The sequence below is a fragment of the Lycium ferocissimum genome, chromosome 11, assembly GCF_029784015.1.
Source record: "Lycium ferocissimum isolate CSIRO_LF1 chromosome 11, AGI_CSIRO_Lferr_CH_V1, whole genome shotgun sequence".
Classification (NCBI taxonomy): Eukaryota; Viridiplantae; Streptophyta; class Magnoliopsida; order Solanales; family Solanaceae; genus Lycium; species Lycium ferocissimum.
This window is the reverse complement of record NC_081352.1, coordinates 44,977,065-44,992,630: the sequence shown is the minus strand read 5'-3', so window position 1 is coordinate 44,992,630 and position 15,566 is coordinate 44,977,065. Positions and strand designations below refer to the sequence as shown.

At 36.5% G+C, this 15,566-nt stretch overlaps 2 protein-coding genes across 3 annotated transcripts; both read right to left on the bottom strand.

Moving 5' to 3' along the window:
- Nucleotides 1-780: 780 nt before the first annotated feature.
- On the bottom strand, nt 781-3,308 carry LOC132036474 (pentatricopeptide repeat-containing protein At1g71460, chloroplastic). Its single transcript, XM_059426828.1, has one exon. It carries the CDS (start codon nt 3,195-3,197, stop codon nt 1,182-1,184), a length of 2,016 nt encoding a protein of 671 aa, XP_059282811.1. The 5' UTR covers nt 3,198-3,308; the 3' UTR covers nt 781-1,181.
- A 1,077-nt stretch (nt 3,309-4,385) lies between these two features.
- On the bottom strand, nt 4,386-14,099 carry LOC132036163 (peroxisome biogenesis protein 22-like). 2 transcript variants are annotated; one of them, XM_059426427.1, is made up of 8 exons: nt 13,848-14,095; nt 10,810-11,043; nt 10,679-10,726; nt 7,692-7,748; nt 7,515-7,616; nt 6,506-6,571; nt 6,220-6,321; nt 4,386-4,791 (listed from the first exon to the last, which is right to left on the bottom strand). In XM_059426427.1, the coding sequence occupies exons 1-8, from the start codon at nt 13,938-13,940 to the stop codon at nt 4,687-4,689; spliced, it is 807 nt and encodes a 268-aa protein (XP_059282410.1). In that variant the 5' UTR covers nt 13,941-14,095; the 3' UTR covers nt 4,386-4,686. The 2 variants fall into 2 exon arrangements, with proteins under 2 accessions (XP_059282410.1, XP_059282409.1); XM_059426426.1 differs by having other exon boundaries at nt 7,515-7,748; nt 13,848-14,099.
- Between the last annotated feature and the right edge of the window lie 1,467 nt (nt 14,100-15,566).

The window sequence follows — 15,566 nt, the reverse complement described above, 5'->3', positions numbered from 1 at the left end:
AAAAAAAAAAAAATTCTATTTCTAATAGTAGGTATTATCATTTTACTATTTAAGTGCATTTATATATTTGTAGTCATCTTGGAACTATTATGAAAACTAAAAGGAGTACTTTAGTAATCTTTGCCGTGTTGCTCCTTCAAAAAGAAATACTGCAGTACTTTCAGAACGTCTAACCAAAAAAAGATTGCTCTCTTCGTCCTAATTGTGTGAAGGTGTTTGACTTGACACGGAGTTTAAGAGAAAAATGAAAGCTTTTGAAACTTACGATCTAGAAGCATAAAATGAGAATTTGAAGTTAAACTAAATATAAAAATATGCCACTCTTTTTTAGGCTGACTAAAAAGAAAGTGTCACATAAATGGTGACGGACGGAGTAATACTTAACAATACAAAAGTTGTGCATTTTGAAAATTCTCAGTATCATAGAAATAAGCACCACCAGAATGACTGGATTCATGAAAAATTATTCATGAATGAATGACAGAAGTGTCCCTCCCAGTTTTATACGTGACAAATGCATCTTATGGTTTGAAATGCATAAGATGCATTTGAAACCTCATATAACCTCTTTTCACAGCAAAATGAGTATATGATCATGGTGCTACCGTGCTATGGTTTTTCTTAACTGAAAGACCAATAAAGGTACAGCCTTAAGCCAATAAGCATCAATCAATAAGTGGCTTAAAATTTGGAAGCTGACAGTAGAATAACGATAAGCAAAAACAGCACAGTAAAACCATAAGGCAATTTGGAAGGGGGAATCTCCACGAAAACAATTAGTTGGATAGTAATTCCAAGGACCTTTTTATATCATTTGCTGCAAAATAAATGCTTCATTCAGCTTCCTCATTGAGGAAACTTGTTGATCTACCATACTAAATATTGGAGCCTATACAGATTTATACAACAAAGCTATTACAGCAAGAATTGCTAGAGTGGCGCTATGGAAGGGTAAGACCAGTCCTAGTTGAATCTGTATTAGCATCTTCAGGCTAGACATCATCTCATTTTGAAGGTCCTTCCTCATGCTCCTTATGTGTATCAGCATGAGGAATTATTACTCTTCCGACCAATGTTGATTGAAAAACCATAGCAAAATCTACTGCAAGCCACTGGTGTGTGTCCGAATGTATAACCATGTCCAACCAACATGCAATACGGCCAATCTTTTTCCTCTTATCTCATGCCAAGGATTGCTTGAGAAGCACAAACTTTTCAGCCTCCTCAATGCGACCAACATGATGTAGAAGGTTAATGATGCTAGTATAATGGTCTTCAGATGCCTTTATCTTATACTTTCGTGTCATCATGGTGAAGAATTGACAAGCCTCATCAGCAAATCCAGCTTTCTCACAAATAGAAAAAACAACTTTAAAAGTAAAATGGTTGGGATCAAAACCCGTTGATATCATCTGCTTAAACTCATTTATTGCTTCTCCATATTGGCCACTTAATCCGTAAGCCTCAATAATAGCAGTCCATGTTAGAGATCCTTTGACAGGTATTGCATCAAAGCAAAACCTCGATTTATCAATTGCACCACAGCTCCCGTACATCTTCACAACTTCTGCAGAAACAAAAGGTACAGATGCTATATCTTTTTTCAGAATCTGACCATGTATTTCTCTCCCGAGTTTCAAAAGTCTCAATTTCCCACAAACACTTAAAATCCTTCCCATTGCAACAGAGTCTGCCCGGTGCTTTGACAACTGCATTGACCGGAAAACACCAAGTGCTTCCTCAAGACACCCAGAGTCAATATATGAATCCATCATAGCTGTCCATGATATAACATTCCTCTTCTCCATGCTATCAAAAACTCTAGACGAATATCGAAGCAAACCACACTTTGAGTACATCATCATTAGGCATGTACTTACAGATGCATTAGGCAAAAAACCATTTTTAACTGCATAAGCATGAATCTCTTTCCCTTGCTTTAGTACTTTCAGTTTCCCACAAACAGGGAGAACAGTGGCGACAGTTACAAGATCAGGCTTAAAACCTTCTTGTTGCATCCACACAATGGATCTCAACGCCTGCTCAAGTCTCCCATTTAAGATGTAACCCGAGATAAGAGCAGTCCAAGAAATCGCATTCCTCTCTTTTGACCCATAAAACACCTTTCTTCCAGATACAATATCTCCACATTTAGAATACATATCAACTAAACCAGATTGAATGAACAACTGCTTCGAATATTCCTTTGTCTTGATCACATAAGCATGTACCTCTTTGCCAAGTTTTCTTGCCCGTGCTTCTCCTATAACCGGAAGAATAGTAGTTAAAACAACAGAATTCACATCTAATCCCTCCTTTATCATCAATCTTGTATACTCCAACGCCTCTCTTTGCAACTTATTATGAGCAAAACCAGCTATCATCGCACCCCACATAACCACATCCCTCTCCTCAACTTCCTCAAACACGCGATAAGCAAGCCTAACTTTACCACATTTGAAATACATATCAATCAAACTAGTCCTAACTATATCACTTCCTAAAAAACCGTTCTTGATCAATAGCCCGTGCGTTTTCAAACCTTGAAAAAGCGCGCTAGCACCCGCGAAACTCTTGATCAAACAAGAAAAACTATACACATTCAACTCCACCCCTAATCCCCTCATATCCGAAAACGTACCCAATACTTCACGATACTTACGCCCACCCAACACCACATTTCCCCTAAGTAACGCGTTCCACGGGTAAATACTTCTCACAGGCATTTCATCAAACACCTTCTTCGCATCATCAATCGACCCACAAGCAGCAAACATATTAACAACCTTAGTTTGTATAAACTCATTATTTTCAAGTCCATTAATTATTATATGTGTATGCACGATTTTAGCAGCACTTAATGATTTCAAACGAACACAAGCAGCTATAAGTGAAGCAAATGTGGTTGAATTTACAGGAATGCCACGATGGTCTAAATAATCAAGAATGGTAAGTGCTTCTTTAAGTTTGTTTTGGTGAGCAAATCTTTGAATATCTTTGTAAATGGCATGTGGGTTTTTTGTATGGACTGATAATAAGTTGGGTAAAGTGTTGTGTTTTTGTGGTTCTTTAATGTTATGGGAAAGACGTAGATTGTGTACATGATTGTTTGTACGGGAAGTACGAGGATGTTGGGTGTTTGGATGAGGTTTTAGGTTGGTTTTTGAAGGGAGAGGAATAAGGTTGCAGCTTATCATTGATTCAGTGAAGCAAACAAAGAGTTGGGAATTCAGTTGGTTGTTACAGTTTGGAGATGTGTGGAACTCTGAAGTGAGGATAAGTTTTTATATACAGTGAAAAAATGATTATGTCATCGTTTGGGTGGCTAGTGGTACATACGGATGTTGCTATAGTTTTGAATTAAGCTAAAAAAATGAGACAAAATTATCCCAGTATTATAATCCTAAGATTATAATTTTGGGACTAATTTATTCCATTTAAAAGGTGGGATAAAATAATTCCACCCTTAAGGCTTTAGCCAACAATTTGTCCAATGTCAGGTAGTAACTATACTCCACACACTGTTCGGACCCATTTGGCCATGAGAACTTTTCACCTTTTTTCGGAAACTTTTTTCGCTTTATTTGAAATCAGCATTTTATAGTTAGAATTTGAAAAACACTTAAAACTCTCTTTTTACTTTCAATATATTCAAACAATCAAATATTTTTTACAAAAATTATAATCAAACTCAACTCTATTTTCAACTCCAACTTTAAAATTCCAAATAAAGTGAAAAATATTTGAAGTTCAATGATTTCTAACTGATAAGTACTTTTTTGCTTCAATTTTATGGCATGATTTCTGAACATGAAGTTTAGGAAAAAAATTAAAATTTGGGATCTTAAATACATCACAACATTTATACAATCGTAACACTTGTAATTTTAAATATGTCATGACATTTATTTAATCGTAACACTTGTACTCTTACATATGTCATACATATTTATATGACTATAAAAACTTGTTATTAAAAGTAAAATTGAGCACATTGTTGCCGAACTTTAAAAAGTGTTTCCTTTTCGAGTACTCTTTGTAGATACTAACAGTTCCAGTCCTTGGATTATTTCCTTATGTCAGTTTTGTTCCATGCATAATTTACTAAATACATTTTTTGAAATAATTTAGAAGTATAGATTCAGCTCCTAAAACTAACGAAACTAAAACATTTAATGGAATCATTATTCAAAATTGAGAACTTACAAAAAAAATGAAGTTGTAGGAGTGGAGCTACGCTTAGCAAAAAGTTTATGCTCCTCTCCTATACTCTCTTCCTTTGAGTTTGCTTCATGCAAAACTGTTGAAGAGGATGACAAAACGGTATACAGAGCTCGAGAGCAACGTAGGCTTGAGAGTTCAGAATATTGTAGAACGAAAACCAGTAGTAGCAACTTATAATGACATTCACATCTATGATTGAAAAGAGGTCGATACACAGCAACAGAGATAGATTTGTTTCGACAATACCAGTGTTACAATTACTGCGCCTTAATCCCACACTATGAAGCAGCAGGAAGCAAGAAAAGCAAATAAAAATAGAAGTCAAAACATATGAGGATTTTCACATGCCGAATCGATTTGAGAGGAGAAGAAAAGGGAAAACAACAACAAAAAAGATGGAAAAAAGAAGAAGAAAAAAAACCTAAAATAAACGAAATTTGCTAGAGCTCTTGTTGGTTGCATCTAAACACTTCCAAAGAACTGCTCCAATGTTGTTGAGTTGAAGACATTGATTGCTGTTCTTTCCGGCTTGTTAGGTGAAACATGTAACTGATATTTGATGAATCTCTGCAACAACGTAAAGATTTAAAAATTATTTGATATAATAAAACAGAAGACGCATTTGATCATCAGAATGAATCACATCCTATTAAAAGGTTTACCACAAAAGAATGACCCCGAAAGATCAATTTTTACAGTAAGACAATTATACTTGCAAACGCATATTGTAACAGAGCAAGGAACAAGTAAATTCTTACACACGAGGCATTCACATTGTTACAGAATAGTTTGTGAGAGTTAAAAACAGAAAAGACCTATATGTTTTTGATGAAAAGACGTAGGAGCCGTTTGGACATGGTTTGAAACCATAGTTTGAAACCATGTTTGGACATGTAATTTGGATATCTTAAGTTGTATTTTCTCTTATAGACATAAAAACCCCACAAATTGTGAAAACTATCAAAACATTCTCAATTCTTATACAATCTTACCAAATGAGCAGGTCATAGTTCATAACAAAATTAATACGCTACTAGAAGGCTTTACTAAAAAATACAACATCAATTGATCAAACTTTAGTTCAATAAAAATGAAAATTTAACATGAATAGTAATGTAAGTACTCTTTAATATAATCCTCTCACATGGTAGATATAAATAAAGGTTGGTGGAAATTAATGAGGTTGGTAAATGGTTGGTGAGAGTAATTGTTAAAAATATTTACCAAGTTATGAGTCTTTTTTTATAAAGTATAAACTTATGGGTCAAGTTTTATATTTAAAATTTTTGAAACCATGAGATGAATGGTTTCAAACCATGATTTCAAACCGCATGTCCAAACGCCTACTTATATGTTTTCAACCTTAACAGCTTCTCTGCCCCGCTGATGTATTAGAAATGACAAACAAATTGCTTTTGCTCCACGAACACCAGTTCTATTTTAGGCATTCACGTTGTCAGACAGCTGGTTAGCCATGCGGTCTTGAAAAAGGAAGATACTTAAATGCGAAAACCACTTAACTATCCCTCTCATCTAGTCCCAACCTCTCCTTCGTTATGGCCTCTTCATTTACAATGAGCAACAACCACTGCTTTAATCTCAAACTAGCTGGCATCAACTCTATATATCCTATATAAATTCCATTCTATTCAGACCATTTCACCCCAGTATTCAATCTAATTATCCTTTAAGACAAATCAGAGGTTCGCTAAATCTTACACTTACCTCTGTATTGACATTCTTTATTTAATCTCAAAACTAGCTAGGATCTATTATATAAATCCTCTACATCCCTTCCATTCTATTTGAACTATTTACTTCCAATAATCAATAAATTCCTTTCAGAAGAAAAGTAAAAGATCAATGGTTGTATTTATCATCTGAAGTAATCACATTTTTCAGCTTATGGATTACTTTTATTTATTGAAAGAAAGAACAATTAACATGATGATGAGCTCATTGATCATGTTCTTAGTCAAAGGAAATGACGAGTACCGCTAGCTGAAAAGTGATTTCCGGATTTGTATCTATGTGCCAATCAGGTTCTAGCTGTCGAACAAAGGATGTGCGTCCAATCTCAGTGCTGCAAAAGAGAACCTGCATTTGCCGTCTTATCAGTAACATATAATACATAAAGCTGGACAGAAAATAATCACTCCAGCATTCTCTAAAGCTAGGAAAAAGAAACAAGTCGATCTTTTCGCAGAAGAGAAACCAAAAGGTTAACAATATTATTGATGGTTTACTTCTTACAGATTGTAAAAAGCTGTTTAGCTAGTACCTTGTCTTTGACCAGGCCTCCAGATGTAAACACTCCAGCATTCTCTAAAGCCAGGAGGACCTTTTTCTGCACATATTAGTTCATGCGATGAATATGCATAGAAATAAACAATGTAAGTGTTGATATACGCATGCAGCTTCATATACACAGCATTTACACATCCTAAAGTATCGCCCCCATGTTTAAGGACTTGTGGCTGTTAAGAAATGACAAGGTAGCTAGCAAGCATAATAGATATACAACCCAAGATGAATGTAAAAGAGTAATGCTTTTGCCTGGGGAAATACTAAAAGAGGAACATAAATCTTAAAATCCCAATTTGGGAGATAATGCAAGTCCCACAAAGCAAAATACTGAAAATCACAACCTAATATACCTATTAATTGGAAAAAATAAGGATTCCCCAAATTGGAATTAGAGTGCTGGTCCTCCTTTTAGGATTCTCTGCGATTCGTTCTTAAGAATTTGGTGCAAGTTACGAACTCCGAGCAGATTTAGAAAAGTTGCATGACCAGGAATTTACAAAAGAGAAATTGCAAAAGAAAGCCAAATACTATATCATCTCAGAGTCAATTGGCTCTTACTCCAATTTCGCATGGTGTTTGCTCTCAAGTTTGAGCTCTACAAAAGAAGTCTATGAAAGGCAACAAAGATTAACAGGTGAAGATTTTGCCACTATAAAGGCATGACAGGATGATTTTTAGGTTGATCTAGACTATTGTTGAATTGTAGTCCTTTTTCACCTTACTCAAGCACACTAATTGCATATCTTCAGATTTTTCAATTTACGATAAGTTTAGAGAGCTAATTTACTGGCTGCAGAAAGCTAACGAATCATGCCCACAAAAGTAGGTACATTTCCCATTTCTTCAAAAAAGGGCATCGGGCGTCATCCATAATGCAACATAACATTATTCTTCCCGAACCAGGTAACCAGGATAACATGGGTCCGCACCAGTAAAAATCACAAATTAACAAATAGAATATATAAAAGAAAGAGAGAACTAACTTCACTTTCATCATCGAGAACTCTTTCCATGAGATAAAGGTCACAAAATTTGGTTATTTCGAGCAATACTTCGAGTACAGAGGATCGCACGGTTGCTTGTTGCTGCCAAGACAAAGTATAAACAATGTCAACGGCATTTAAACACCGGTCCATATCAGAGCCTGAAATAATTATTACCTGAAGCTCCTCTGGGCTAGTTTCCTCCAGTATCACTCCAAGCAACCTACATGTCACCTGTAATTAAAAACCATATCCAAATCACGTATCTTATTTGTGCTATCATTACCAGAAAGCAAAACAATCCACTATTACCAAATAGATTATAAAGAAGGATTTTGTATCTACTTAAGCTTGTAGAGAAGTCCCCATTGATCCTTTCTCCAAAATTTGGTCGAATAAGATATGGCTCTCTTCAAATTGAGGTACAGACCACCATTACCCAACCACATACTTCCAGATGAAGCAAACAATAGATTCGCTAATGATATAAAGATTCTTATCTATATTCCTTTAAGGCCACAAATAAAGGATAACACGGAACAGTCCATAATGCAAATTTGCACATGCTATAGCTAGGGTAAACTTTCATGTTCAAAATAAACAATCAGGTATGCTCATATAAGACCCATGGAATTTCTTAAATAGTAGTAAGTTTATAAAATAAGAACCAGTTAATACTTGAAGCAAAGTCTACCATCTATCTAGGTGAGCTTGTCACACAATAAATACAACTGTCCAAGTAAATCAGCAAACCAACATATAGTTTCGTAGTAATAAACTATTTTCCGCAAGACAAATCAGTTAGAGATTTAAAGTCTATCATTGAATTCCTTCTGTAATAGGAAGAGAGCTTCAAAGATGAAAATGCTCAATTCATTTATTTATTTACTTTCGTTATGTAAACCTCACACAGGACCTCCTTTATCCAGGAGGCAGGACACTGACAGTGGATATTTCCACTTTGCTCTCATGGTGACTCTAACTCCCACTGAGGAGAGCCCTTACAACTAGCCTACCATCCCTCGTTAAAAATAAGATGCACATTTGATTCTATAAAGTGTATGCTCATTGCTCGCCTATCAAAAATTAAATATAGGGAGAAGGGCCAAAAAATGGGACAATTACAAGAAACAAAAGCAATTACTAAGACTATTTGTTGGCCCAGTTGTTGGCTCTGTTTAACACTAGAAAAGATCGAAAATCGTTAAGCAGAAGAGTAATCAGACTCGCTAAGATCCAAAACCACCACTTTGTTACAGCGCCAGTGGCCCAAATCAATGACGTCTCTGGCGATCCAAAGATCTACACCCCTTTCCTCCTCTCCCCTTCAACGTCTCTTAACCTTCAAAGACAGGTCCCCACACACCCCCCTGCCACCCCCCAAACAAAAAAAAATGCCACCACCGTCACCCCACTCTTACCACCCATACCCACTCCTCCCCCCTCAGTTCCTTAACTTTCTCCTTCTTCCTCTCCTTTGACTTCGACTCCACCCGCACTCTCCTCGGGGTCTGCTTCCTATCGTATCGAGACTTCTCCCCTGCTCAATCTACTTCTTTACGTATTTCTCTCAAAACGCCAAATCAGTTTCTGATTTGGTTCATGCAGTTTCAGGTCCAGCTTTCTAATGGCATCTTAAGGCCCTGATTTGGGTGCTATTGCTTTTTCTTAAACCGGCGGTGAACCCCCTCCAGGTTTTTAAAGGGTTTGGATATGGAGTTATTATTGCGCGTATGGAAGTGAGCTGGTTGAGGAGATCATGGTGGCATAAGAGGACTTCGTGACAGAGCTGATGGTTGAGGATACAGAGCTGGTTTCCATTTTTGGTAAGAGCGGCTAATTTTGAATTGATTACAGTGAGTATCTTTGGTGAGTTTTGACGAAGAGAAAACAATTATTTTCCAACTCATGCAAAGGAACTATTTAATGGAAACTTGGACAACTTATAACAATGTTTGTCTCGCATATCACTAGGAAGAACAGGATCTTTACAAAGGGCTTTATAAAGCTTTCGTGTCAATTACATTTAGCTGGAACAATCTACGTTTGTGATCTCGTATATTTCGCTTCTTCGTTCTTTTAAATGCTCAGCTGAACAGTGCATCCTTCATTGTATGTGGCATCACCCATTATAGCCCAACCATCTGGAGATTCCTTACCACAAGCGAGAGACTACTTGACGATGCAAAAAGTGGTAGCGAATTCTTGCACATGAACACCAACTGATCACCGTAGTCCTCCACTTTCACAAGTTTTTAGCTGTCAGAATCACTCTCCTTGCTGCCAACCAAGTGAAGAAGCACGTTCTTAACGCCTAGGATCCAAACGGATAAATGTGGTGAGATTGATTCCTCCTGGATCGAGACCTTATTGTAATAGGAATTCACTAAAAACAATCCATCATTCTCCACCGTTCCCCCAACTTCCAAAAATCCTGTTTATCATGAGGGAACTTTATTTATTTTTTTATGAAGCATGCGGAAACTTTATTGATTCAGCAAGTCAACAACATATTGGAATTCCGCTACTTCTCAGTCTTGATGGCTCCTGTTAAACCTTAAGTCTCACTGAACTTCCTCTCCTTCGTAACCTCTGAGACTCTTAGAATGTCATCCAGTTATATAGATGATCGAAAACATAAGTCTAAATGCATTTTCCCCAAAAATTGACCCTGTTTCCTTCCTTTATCTTGACAGTGATGTCACAACTAAGCTCTTACTATACCTTCAAAAAACTCCTCTACCGGCCGCACCCGAACCCTAAGGGGAGTGATGTTTCTAGTCCTTTAGCCCTGCCCCCTCCACAATCCCACTCTTTGTTTCTGCTATAACTTAAGAGCATGCCCCTTAATCCCGAATCTCTCTTGTACTATTTTTTATGATTTTTTTTTTTTTTTTTTTTTTTTTTTTAATGAAGATCTATCTTTAATTAATATAATGTATGTTACATGAAATCCATCATCACCAATCCTCCATAAGCACACAAAATCTGGATTTCCTAGAATAATGTATTCTCTCCTATACACTAGCTGAAAGAGCTGGCTGCATTAATAATTTCAAATACATTTTCTTTTTAGTTGTGGATGCAAAAGAAGGTATGCACTACAAGGACTCCAAGACCTCAATTACTTAATACATAACAATAGACGAAGTGAAGAAATATACCTTCCTCCCTTCACTCAGCCGTTGCCTAACAATCTGTCCAAGTGTTGGCTGCAAAGGAACTATGAAAAGTTAATCATACACCAATTACATTTCGCTAATTCTACCTCAAGCGGAGAAGGATTTCTATCTACCTTTACTGTCTGGAAAAACTCATCAATAACATTTTGAGCATTTGAATCCTCAGAAGAAGGGATAACTCCTGAAGTTGCAACATTTGCACTTGCATGATTGCTTACACCAGAACTACTAGATGTAGCACCCTGTCGCTTAGGAAGCCTCCGTTGTGGACTAGGTGATCTCCACACTCTCCAGGTAAAAACTATTGCAAATGCAAGACCTGCTATGGCACCCACAGATCTTGAATCCTGCATTTACCGAATAGCTGTTACCATCAAATTATTAAAAAAAAGCAGTACAATGTTTTGATAGATCCTTCATAGATGAATTACCTTGAAAGTTATATAACAACTTATACGAGAAAAAGTCTTTATTTGCAAAGTTAGAGACAAAACAGATTATTGGACTTCACCAAAAAATAACAGTTCATTGGATAGTGGATGACACAAATTGCTAAGTTAACACCCACTGCCTTCCGTAACTCTGCAAGTGGTGTGAATGATTAGGCCACTCACATTTTAGAAATGTTGCTTTATAGCCTATACTACATGCACTGCCTTCCGGAATGCTGCAAGATGTATCAATGATCAGGTGAGTCACACCTTTAAAAGTGTATCATTCTAGCGATCCTAGACCAAGGCAGTTACTAATAGTGTTACGGGTGTCTGCTTAGAGGTAGACTCTTCATAACATTTGATCGGTGACTTGATTATTTTTCCCTTCAATGTCTATCATTTTTCTTTCATTTCTGATTATGTTTGCAAAAGAATGCACTTAACAGGAAACTACGACCCAGAAGAAAAGGACAATTGGAAAGGTCCGGAAGAAAAAATCAGGAAAAATAAACAGGGGGCCACCCAAATTGGCCCAAACCAATATTTCAAACAACGGAACTGAACTTATACTTCTTCAATTGAAAATGGAAAATCAAAATTAACCGAGCAGACTAGACAGTTCTCCTTGAGTGGCATCATCCTGTTGATGACCTTCACGATATGGGTTTTAATAGATAACGGAAACTAAAAAAGTTCTTCTTGCAATCTGAGTATGAACAAACAAAGCTATATTAAGTATCATAGTCAAAAAAATAATTGGCATTGTCTCTTATGGCCTGTTTAGCCAAGCTTCTCCAAGGCTAAAAGTGCCCTTTTTTCAAAGTTGAGGTGTTTCGCCAAGCTTTTAGAATAAGAAGATGCTATTGATTAGAAGCTGAAAAAAGTAGTTTCTTCCCAAAAGTACTTTCTTGAAAAGTACTTGTGAGAAAATACACTTAGAAGCACTTTTTAAAAGCTTGGCAAAACACTTTTGAGCATCAAAAGTATTTTCCAAATTGATTAGCCATAAACTGCTTTTTCCCAAAAGCACTTTTCAAAATAAGTTGATTTTAGAAGCTTGGCCAAACACGCTATCAATTTGTAGGACTCGACTCTAAATGAGCGATGTTATCAGATAAGCTCGTGTTTCTCTTTTTTTTTTTTTTTTTTTTTTTTTTTTTTTTTTAATAACTGAGAAATTCCTGATGACCAGTGGCTCACGGTTTGAAATCAGTGTTTCTGAACTTCTTCGCCTCACTTCTTTTCTCCTCCACCCTCAGCTCTCTTACAAGTTAAAACCTGTTTTCGACAGCTTAAACTGCTTTCACTGGCTACTAGAATCTCAGTCTTCGCCTCCAGATCAGCCCCTCTTCTAGTTTCACCACAATAAGGGTCAGCATAGGGGTCACTGTGGTAGGCTAATAAAATTACCAGGACGAGAGTAGTGGAGAGTTTATGCGTAAGGCTACAGTGTGGGTAAAGAGAGAACAGATTTGGCATTTGAAAGAACCACTTAAACATGAGAACGTGAGAAGATGACCAAGAATAGTAATACAAGCAAGCAAGAGAACACGAACTGGAGGAAGAAAGACAATGGAGAGACCAACAGTGACAAGAGAAGAAACACATTTAAAGAAAACCAAATACCTATTAAATAATTAATATCTTCAAAATGAAAAAAGTCGCGAAAAATTCTATTGGAACTACAACCAGAAATCGTAACTTGGCAGTAAGAATAAAAAGCAGTATTAGTACCAACTACCAAGCATTGTTTGGGAACAACTTTTGTCTAGACATTCAAGCTTAAAACATTTAGAAACCTGAGGATTAAGTTTAACCAAGATTTCAACAAAACTTTTGCTGCAAACACCATAATTTTGAAGAAACAAGCGATCAATTGCAACTATATAATTCATAATATTACTGCTACGACATGTGAGCTACCATTGTTATAGATATTTGATCAGAATCATCTCTTCATCATTAGAAAATTAATCCCTTGATAATTTGAATTCCCCAATTCTCGAGTCTCTTAACTCATAGATTCAGTCAGACACACTATGACACTGGTCCTAAATGCCACTTCTCATCCAACAAAAGGCAAAGACCTTGAGGAAACTATAATTTCAACGACCTATCTAGCACATTCCACCAGGAATTTTCAAGTTTTATATATGATAAAGATAAATAACCTCATGTCAAGTATTCAAACCTTACTTTTTGTCTAACCGAAATGTGTCTCCTAAAAATATAAACAATGTGATTAAAGCAACCTAAGTACAATAAGCAGCCAGAGGGCGAATTTATGTGTAAATTTTACGGCACGTGAACCCATGGTCTTTCCGCCATATTTTCTAGAATTGATCTAATATTACCTGATGACACTCATGCTACGAAAAGGCGTAATGGCGCACTTTGGTTAAAAGCTTAGTTACTTACCAAGAGGAACAAGGATCAATCCAATTAATGCATTCTTTTTTTTTCTCCTTTCTTCAGTAGTGTACCCATGTTCTAGAGATCCTAGATTCGTCTAATTTAACAAAGGTGCTAATTCAGTAATAACATGTAGCGTCAATTTGCAAGTGTCCTTGTAAGAAATTGTGCTTAATCATGTGAGGTAATATATGCATAACCCTTACTAACTACAGGATTTTATTTTTTTGATCGTAAAGATGATTTATGAATTAAAAGTGTTGAGTGCTTAATTAACAAATAGTTAAAATTAGAAAGAGGAATACCAGTGTGCCGAAGAGATTAGAAATCTTGACGGTTAAGAAAGCGCCAAATCGCTTGATTAGCTGAAGGAAATCGTCCTTGGAGTAATCACCCATCTTATTTCTACTGCCAATTCAGTAAAATTGGTTCTTCTTCGTTGCCGTTTTGAGTTTTCCGGCCAAGACTTTGTCTAGTCCAAGTTTTGATCGAAATAAAAGAGAATATGAAATTGACAAATGACACTCTTTCCAGGAAAATAAAGAAAGACAGATAGACGCGGCTTTCGAGAAGGTGATATGTACTACTCCTTCCGTTCACTTTAGCATTTAGGAGTGGCATATTCTCCTTTTAACTTTCTTTTTGTTTTTATTTTCCCTCAGAATTAAAAGAAAATAGATAAAAAAAAGTGCTTATTATTTAATCAAATTTCCTCATACACTACTCTCGAATTGAATAATATTACTTTCACTAAATTTCATGTTCATATGGTTAGGAAAAAGTTTTGTCGCCCTTGACCTCTGAAAAATGTTCATAATTTACAAAGATAATCAAAACTTGAAAGGTAAATCATAAAAAATTAAGGGCAAAGGCGCAAATATACCCCTCAACTTTGCGATTTAAAGCAGATATATCCTCGTTACAAAAGTAGTGTATATATACCCCTGCCGTTACCAAATCGTGCAAATATACGCCTGTCGTTACAAAAAGGTGCAAATATACTCTTTTCGCTGACGGGATTTTTTTAAAAAAAATAAGTCTACCCATTTTTTAAAACGATCCAGACCCGATCCACCGTAAAAAAAATTACTACATGGCTTTAGAAAATTATGTCTAATAAAAAAAATGGTTAGACTTTTTTTTTAGAGTCACGTGGCATTTTTTTTAATTAAAAAATAACCTAATGATTTTTTTAAAAAAATCCCGTCAGTGAAAAGGGTGTATTTGCACCATTTTGTAATGGTAGGGGTATACATACATCACTTTTGTAACAAGGGGTATATCTGCTCTAAATCGCAAAGTTAAGGGGTATATTTACATCTTTTCATAAAAATTAAAGATATGTGGAGCCCACCATTCCAATCATTACACATAGGATGCTCAATCGGCGTATTCTTTTTTGTTTTACGCCCAGTAACTCTTCCACAGCCAGGTTTGGGCAAAATAGCGGAGCAAATATTAGTAGCATAACAAAAAAGCCTTCCTCTTGATTAATATCTTTGCTCGTGGCTGTCACGACCCAGCCCCGTGGGCCGTGACTGGTGCCCTACTTAGGCACCCAAACAGACTTACGAACCAAATTGTCATATCAGGACATATCCAGATTCAACGGACATTAGTCGTACCGATAGCAGATAGCAAACGTCATACAAATACGCTTAAACGAATATTGTCCTAAGCGGACGCCGTGCGAATCATCGATCAAAATCGAAAGCGCGAATGCACATCGCCCGTACACACACACATACATACAAACATATGGGCCATATCGGCCATAGTAGCATACGGGCCGCTTAAGGACGCAAAATGTAATCACATACGAACGAAGCCGGGACCATGACCCACAAATATGACTACGAGCCTCTGCGTACATATGAACGGACAATCATACGAACATATGACGGGACGGGCCCCGCCGTGCCCGAACGATCACAAATGTACGTAATGTACATAACGACGGACATATACCACATACGGGCTCGGATCAAGCCGAGCACTCCAAAGTAGCGGAGAATAGGTAGCCT

Coding starts and splice junctions, on each gene's coding strand:
- LOC132036163 (XM_059426426.1), bottom strand. CDS start 13,940: ATGGGTGATTACTCCAAGGACGATTTCCTTCAGCTAATCAAGCGATTT. Junction 11,044..13,847: donor CTAATCTCTTCGGCACACTG/GTATTCCTCTTT, acceptor CGGTAAATGCAG/GATTCAAGATCTGTGGGTGC. Junction 7,749..10,678: donor GGCTGAGTGAAGGGAGGAAG/GTATATTTCTTC, acceptor TTTTAATTACAG/GTGACATGTAGGTTGCTTGG.
- LOC132036474 (XM_059426828.1), bottom strand. CDS start 3,197: ATGATAAGCTGCAACCTTATTCCTCTCCCTTCAAAAACCAACCTAAAA.